At 36.0% G+C, this 8,157-nt stretch overlaps 2 protein-coding genes across 9 annotated transcripts in view; one reads left to right on the top strand and one right to left on the bottom strand.

Moving 5' to 3' along the window:
* The window catches only part of LOC113217801 (zinc finger CCCH domain-containing protein 13), a 28,991-nt gene that overhangs the window by 19,780 nt on the left and 1,054 nt on the right, over positions 1-8,157 (bottom strand). The gene's annotated exons all lie outside the window — the stretch shown is intronic.
* Positions 19-5,798, top strand: LOC113217779 (anoctamin-1; the record flags this gene model as incomplete). Its single annotated transcript, XM_052272396.1, is given in 17 exon segments — positions 19-209; positions 605-898; positions 987-1,112; positions 1,209-1,358; positions 1,838-1,909; positions 2,474-2,634; positions 2,759-2,927; positions 3,014-3,246; positions 3,410-3,570; positions 3,644-4,041; positions 4,133-4,336; positions 4,418-4,515; positions 4,605-4,753; positions 4,842-5,047; positions 5,136-5,311; positions 5,435-5,540; positions 5,611-5,798. Coding segments are annotated over 16 exon segments (2,849 nt in total), but the record flags the coding sequence as incomplete, so codon positions are not given.

Here is an 8,157-nt window from a genome sequence, read left to right on the forward strand (position 1 = left end):
CCCCCTTTCCCCTGCCTCCTGGATTCCTGGAAATCTTTAACTTCGTGAAGGCCGTGCCCTTCCTTCCGAGACGGGCCCTTTCGTCTGCCAGCACCTTTAATTTTTATTTTGACGGATAATGTGGACAATATTTCCTGTAATATTCAGTTGTTTTGCGATGATAATGGACCGTGGACTACTTGTGTAGCTTCAAGGCCATTTAGATTAAGGTAAGAGAGAAGTCGGCTTTTTTAAACGCGCCTAAAGAACTTTTAATGTATTCAATGTTTACTTTGAACCTGTTGACATGTGACATTCGCCAATACTGTGAGGCAAATTTGGGAAATTGTAGCACAATTTCCTTTTTGACTGGCAATTTCCTTAATTTAAGGTTCTAAAAACATATGCGATGTTGAGTACCAGTTAATTTTAATTGGTGAGGTCATCTAGTGTGTTAGGTTAGATGCTTTTAGCCTTGTGTGAATTAATTTGCAGGGTAGCTTTTAATGTTATGAATACTTAATTTCACCCAGAACCTATTTGTGCAATGTAGCAAGGGTTCCTTGGCTGTGCTCAGTGTATGTTATAATGTTGACATGCTGTTTCCTCTTTTATTTTTTTGCAGGCATTGCTCACCAACGTAGCTATATCAAAGCAAACAGCCAAAATGGAAGAGGACGAAACATTATTTCAAGACAGTAGCTCCCTAACACCTATCAATGTTGATAGTGCTCCTAATATAGCGTCATCTAGTGTTTATGCTAGTGCTCAAGAGCTGAACGGAGAAGCCTGGCGGTTAAATGGACCCCGAACTAATCCAATTTTTGACTTTCATCAAAAAGTACTCCAAGTTGAAGAGGAGGTGGTAAAGAATGGAGCAGAAGTTTTGAACATGTCACCGCTTAATAGTGATGAGACAGTAAGCAAAAACTTTCTTACACTTAATTTACCGGTAGTAGCATGACTGTGTAATTTGCATGATCATGTTTTTTCTATTATTTTTACAGGATTGCATCCATGGACATTCATCTTCTCTTTACTTCAACGATGGAGAAAGAACAATAGATTTTGTGATGGTTTGGGACTCTCTAAATGAAAAAGCAAATGAAGAAACAGCCATTCGAAAAAGAGGAGTAAGACTGAAGTTCTTGAACTTCCTGTTGGTATTTATTATGAAGTCCTTAACGGTTTTTCACAGATTTAACATTTTCTCTTCCTTCTTTTTCAAGATATTTGAAGACAAATTGGAGCTAGAAGGATTGCAATTGGAACGAGAAGAAGCTCATTCCAATGGCCTTGTGTTTATAAAAATACATGCTCCTTTCAATCTACTCAGAACCTATGCAGAAATCCTTAAACTACGAATGCCAATGAAAGACGTAAGAAAATTTATTTCTCAAACAATAGATATTATTGGCTTTGATAAGTATTTCCTTTCAAACTGGTAGATTTTACATACTTTTAGTAATTTGATTTTGATTGTATGTGTAATGGTATTGACAAGCACAGTATTTGCACGATTGCATGATTGGTTGTTAGAACACTAGTGTTGTGGTTAATTACCCAAAATAGTCCTATTAACTTTCTTGTGTGCATCTTCTCTCTCTCTCTCTCTCTCTCTCTCTCTCTCTCTCTCTCTCTCTAATTCTGTGGTTATGGAGCATTTTCCTTGTGGATTTGGATTGATCTGTTTTGCAGTAATCAGGTTCTGCTATTAGCAAATTTTTTCTCACTATCCCTCCCCATTTTCCACATCCAACATAGGTCCTAGATAATCTTATTTAAAAATCACATTTTGGTTTTTTATCCCTTTTAATTTTTATTTTTATTTTTATTTTATTTTTCTGCCCCATGACAGGATTTGTGCCACCTCCCCAAAGATGATAAAAAGGGTGCCATGCATTGGGCTACATTGTACTTGGCACAGAAGGTATTTCTATAGCATTGTGTGATATTTGGTGTTTGGAAGCACTGCATTGTGACACTTTTAAGCACTTCCTGTATCTAACTACTAATTTAAAAGGATTGAGAAGGATCTGTCAATCTCTCCTATATTTCAAACAATACTGTGTTATGTGCCCTCTCATTTTGGAATTAAGGTGTTATTTCTTTTCCCTCTCACTGAAAGTTATTTATTCTAACATCAATTTTTGTTCATCGAAACGCTCAAACTAAACTTTTTTGATCCAATTTTGCAGTGGAGAAGACATTTAAAATCAATTAATCACTGAACAACCTTTTTTTCTATCTTTTTTAAATAGTAATGGACACTCTTAATCATGTTTTCTTCTTGGCATCTGTTCATCATGTGCATGTTAGATGCTTATATATGTATAGTATAGGTGACTGCTTATTATCCTTCTGTATGTATTTGAATGCTTCCTCAAGAAGAAGCTCCCATCTCAAAACAGGCTTTTACATACCAAATCTTTGCTTATTAATTTGATGGTATACGGTTATTTGTTGTTTATAATCTTTGTAATTTCCCTTGCAGATACCAGCTCTGACAGAAGTCCATGCAAAAACAAATAGCCTTTTAGAAAATTTCAATTCCTTATTTCATCGTGTCATGTCTCGTTTCTATGTTGATGAAAAAATTTTCCCCCCTAAAGGACAAAGATTTACTGCTGTGTACAGTAGGGACAAGGAGTACTTGTGAGTACACAATAACTCATACCACACAGAGTATATGTGCTGTAATACATAATAGCTCATGTGCTGTATGTAATCTTTCATTTTATATGTGACAAATTCATGTTTGCTTTCTGTGTTTTTACAGGTTTGACATTGACTCTCCATACTTCTTTACCCCAGCTATTCGCTCAAGAATAATTCACTTCATATTGGATCGAAAAGGCTTCTCTACTGATCCTAAAGATGATTTTGCATTTGGTATTGAAAGACTGATAGCAGATGATGTTTATAATGCTGCATATCCTTTGCATGATGTAAGTAGATAGATAGATAAATAGATAGATATTATGCTGGAATGTTTTTTGAAGATAATAATATTTTTTTTCTACATTTCTTTTAGGGTGACCTGCATAGACCAGGTAGTATGCGTCACCTTTTGTACACCGAGTGGGCAGCAGTGCGGAAATTGCTGCAATACCAACCTCTAGACTATGTAAAAGAATACTTTGGAGTCAAAATTGGACTGTATTTTGCATGGTTAGGATTCTACACCCACATGCTATTTCCTGCTGCAATTGTGGGATTATTGTGTTTTGTTTACAGTTGTCTCACTCTATATTCAAATCAGCCCAGGTGCGTAACACAAAATTATATCTTAAACCTTTTTAGTGGCAAATGACCACTTTGTGGTCACCCTCTTATTAAATAATAGAGATTTATTGTGTGCTGCACTGAAAATTCTTACATAGCAATATACACTTTTACTACACAGTTTTGTACTTATTTTTTGTTACAGTGAGGATATTTGCAATGAGAAGTTGGACATCAAAATGTGTCCTCTCTGTGATTTCTTCTGTGACTACTGGGAATTACAGGAGACTTGCCTTCATGCAAGAGTCACTTATTTATTTGACAATGGAACCACTGTCTTTTTTGCAATAGTTATGTCATTTTGGGGTAAGAAAAGATAACATTCTCTAACAGTTCATTCTAAAAGAGAGATTTTGACTTTTTTCTTTCATTTCTTTAGCTGCTACATTTTTGGAACTCTGGAAGCGATATTCTGCAGAAATTACTCATCGCTGGGATCTGACTGGTTTTGATGTTCAGGAAGAACACCCAAGACCACAGTACCTTGCTAGACTTGCTCATGTAAAACGCAAACATGTTAATGTAGTCACAAATGAAATGGAGCCACATGTACCTTTCTGGTCCATGCGGTTACCAGCTACCTTGCTCTCTTTTTCTGTGGTGATACTCCTCATAGCGATGGCTGTAGTAGCAGTTCTTGGAGTTGTCCTTTACCGTATGTCACTCTTGGCAGCTTTAAGTGTCTATGGAGATTCAGTCATAACATCATATGCATTACTTTTCACAACTGCTACTGCTGCCTCTATTAACTTGTGCTGCATCATGGTATTTAATTTGGTATGTTTTCTTGTGATCTGATACTTTTTTATTATTGTTCTTACCCAATGTCATGTCATGAACAAACTTGATCCTATTTACTTCTTTTCAGGTTTATACATGGCTAGCTGAAAAACTAACAGAAGTAGAATTACTTCGTACTCAGACTGAGTTTGATGATAGTCTTACGCTAAAAATATACCTACTACAGTTTGTTAACTATTATGCATCCATTTTTTATATTGCATTTTTCAAGGGGAAGTTTGTGGGGTACCCAGGAAATTATAATAGACTCTTTGGTTTCAGGAAAGAGGAGGTGCGTTGCAATTATTGTTGTTATATTTCACACACAATTAAATGTCAGTGTTTTGCTAAGTTTTGTTCCTATTTTCTTTAGTGTGGACCCGGTGGCTGCCTTATGGAATTGTGTATACAATTGGCCATCATTATGGTTGGGAAGCAGGCAATGAACACCTTGCTTGAGATGGCTTACCCGTAAGTGTTTCTGAGAATACCCCCTCCTCCTCGCAACCCTGGTTTCAGATACAATTATTTTATTTTTTTGTGTCTCTATCTATTTAAAGACTTTTCTTCAAATGGCTGAATACTCTGAAAGTGAAAACAGGATTGGATCCTGGTTCACCTGCGACAAAACGATCTAAGCAGTGGATGAAAGATTTCAAGCTAGTCGAGTGGGGTCCTCGAGGACTTTTTCCTGAATATCTAGAAATGGGTTAGTTCAGTTTTATCTACTGTGTCTGAATTACTCTATTAATTTTTATGGGTATGATATTTTTAAGAATTGGATGTTGTGTTTGTAGTGTTACAGTATGGTTTTGTCACAATATTTGTGGCTGCTTTTCCTTTGGCTCCATTCTTTGCTCTTCTAAACAATGTATTGGAGATGCGGTTTGATGCTAAAAAGCTTCTTACTTTTCATCGTCGCCCAGTGAGCCAACGAGTTAGAGATATTGGTGTGTGGTATCGTATTTTGGATTCAATTGGAAAACTTTCAGTCATTACAAATGTATGTACTTCTCTAAAGCATTTTCTCAAAAATATTTCAAAACTCTCTTTATGTTGGTGTGTTCTTATGACATCTAATTTTTTCTTAGGGTTGCATCATTGCTTTCACCTCAAATTTTATTCCCCGATTGGTGTATACCTTTGCTGTTAGCGAGGAGAGAAACCTTAATGGGTTCCTGAACCACTCCTTGGCCTATTTCAATGTCAGTGATCTAGAGAAAGGTGCTGCTCCGCAGAAATCTAATTTCACTGTAACTCTATGTCGGTAAGACTACGTCATCCTATGCTATACTGATCACCTTGAAGCAACTTTTCTTTCTTGTTGAAAAAATGTTCAGCGGTATATACTGGTGTAGGTAACTTAATTGTGCTTTTCTTGCTTTTTCAGTTATCCAGAGTACAGGGAACCTCCATGGAGTGAGAATAAATATGAGAAGACATCTATGTTTTGGCATGTGCTAGCTGCTAGGTTGGCCTTTATTGTGATATTCGAAGTAAGCATCATACTTTTGAAATTTCATTAAATAATGTTCTTTAACTAACAATTAAACTGTTTCCTTCTAGAATGTGGTGGTATTTGTCATGATTTTGGTGAGATGGTGTATCCCAGACATGTCAGCAAGTCTGCGAGATCAGATCCGTCGTGAAATGTATATTACTAATGAGATAATAATTAGACAAGAAACAGCAAGAGCAAGGCAACTGTTTCGTAGCTGTTCACCTGATGGACATTCTGATCAACATGAACACCCTAAAGAAGATGGAGAAGCAGATGTGCATTGGAGGAGAGTTCTCAATACACCGTTGACCGGTGCTGAGCTCGACTTGGTTGTGATGGTGAGAGCAGAAGAGGAACAAGAAAGGCGACTGAGAGCAGAGGAGGAGGAAAGAAAAAGATTGACTTCAACTAACAATGATGATCCAACTAAGTTGTAAAACACAACTGATGTGAGCTTCGGAGGATGTCCTGAAAAATTATCTTATCTACTTTATTTAATTTGGTTTTGCTGGTAGCTTTGCTGTGTTGAGAATTTTTTCAATGGACTAAATTGCTGAGATAAGCTATAACTGTAAAATCTGTCAACTCTACCTCATGTTGTGATGCAGTAATTTTCTGTGATAGTAGTGGTTCTTTTCAAATGCCATTTCTGTGCACAAATGTATCTTTCTCCCTCCTCCCCTTTACAGATCTGACAGGCATTTTCCACTTACTGGCTATTCCTACATAAGTGACGGTCTTGTTTTAAACTGGAGTTTGACTCTCACATACAGTATCATGGTTTGATGTACCTGTGGATTTAGCAACTTAGCAGCTCTCTTGACTTCTTAGACCACACACATTAACTTGAAGATGGTTGTATTGCATAAATACAAAACTATAAAATTTTGTTCTAAATTTAAAATAATATCCACATTCAAGTGTTGCCCTAGCCAAAATTTGGAAGTGGACCAATCCCGAATTTTTACTACGGTACTTTTTAATACAGTCTGATCTATTATGTGGCTTAAGTGTTCTTCTGGGAGCAAAACCTCCTTACCAAATGTTTTAAGTTCTGCTTGTTTGAGTCAGTGATGCTCCATTAAATACTAGGTATATCAAATATGTCAGCCAACGCATGTAACTTCTTGCGTATCTGTTGGTATTAACAAGAATCTCACTATCCTCCTATTTGGTGTCCACTTAATGACTGTCACTGTCTACTCTAAAATCTTCTACTGCCTATACCTATATCATTATATATAAAAATTTGACAAGAGATCTGTTTCCTCTAATTCATTGACGTTCACAGGGTTCTTATATTCTAGTCAGAGTAATAGGGAGCAATAGGAAATACCATCTCAGATGACTTGTAGTTCTGTTTTGAATAGAGGTTGAAGTACTTTTGATTTTCTGCTAGAGTTGACTTGACTTCTAAAACTAGCAACTGGTTAAGGACTTAAATATATCGCTATCCATTCTTGAGCTTTAAAGATAATTACTTTTGTCATCTAACTTTGGTATCACCATGTTCATATAAATTTGTTTTAGTTGCTGAGGAGAAGTGGAAAACAAAGCAGCTTGAGCACTGAGATCTGGTGATGCAGGTGTCCAGGTTGAGGTAAAATCTTACCCCTTTCGTGATGTTTGTTTTCATTGCATCAATTTAGATAGTTCAGTGTGTGTTGGTGGAATTAAATATTACTTTAAATGTAAATACTCCATAAATACTCCCTCTCTCCTATTTGTCCCCAACAATGCGTCCAGTTTTAAGCTTGGGCTTCTAATTGTTTTACATTTATCCTCCCTTAACTGAAATACCTACTATTAATTCCTTATTGTTAGAGTGATTTATTCTTAAAATTGTTGAATTGTTGTCTTAATTTGTTTTTGGTTTGGTTTTGTTTGGAAGCAATTTGGTACAATCATACATCATGTACTTAATGAATGATTATGCTGGTTGTCCTAGATTGTTTTTATGTTTTGACATTCTCACATACTGCGTGCCCCCACTCCCCTCCCCCCAATTTTCCCCAATTTGGTGCTATTTGTCATGCTGAGATTTGAACGTTTAAAGTTATGGCATACAATTTTTTGACACTTCATAGTAGAATCTATGTCTTAATCTTTCATACTATATTAATTTGAACATTAAATCTAAACTGTCCAAAGAATGTTCAAAGTACATATCGCCTACATTTTCAGAGTGAATAACACATACAACTATCTTGCCTAAAAGTCCAATTTTTCTTTCTTGCTATTTTAAATTTACTGTATGTAACTGGTAAACATTGCATTTTTTTTTTCTATGTAAACCTTTCTCATATTTTTTTTTTAAGCCTGTTGTTTGGTTCTTACTGGGCTCAGGCTTTAGTTACCTTTTTTCTACTTTTTTTGTAATGTTTAAGATGTTTATTTGCTTGCACATTTAGTGGGTGCATATTTTTTGCTGTCAAAAAATGTGTTCCCGTTGGAGTTGATGCATTTGCATATGGCTAGTGGTGTTAGGTTCTGGCAGTGATATGCCATTTAATCTATTGTACCTGCCTACTAGCAGGATCCGGATAGTTAAATAATTGATCAACAACTGATGTAGCCCAGTACTGACCAATTCTTCATATTACGATTATTAT

The sequence above is a fragment of the Frankliniella occidentalis genome, unplaced genomic scaffold (genome assembly GCF_000697945.3).
Source record: "Frankliniella occidentalis isolate FOCC.00 unplaced genomic scaffold, Focc_3.1 Scaffold204, whole genome shotgun sequence".
NCBI lineage: Eukaryota > Metazoa > Arthropoda > Insecta > Thysanoptera > Thripidae > Frankliniella > Frankliniella occidentalis.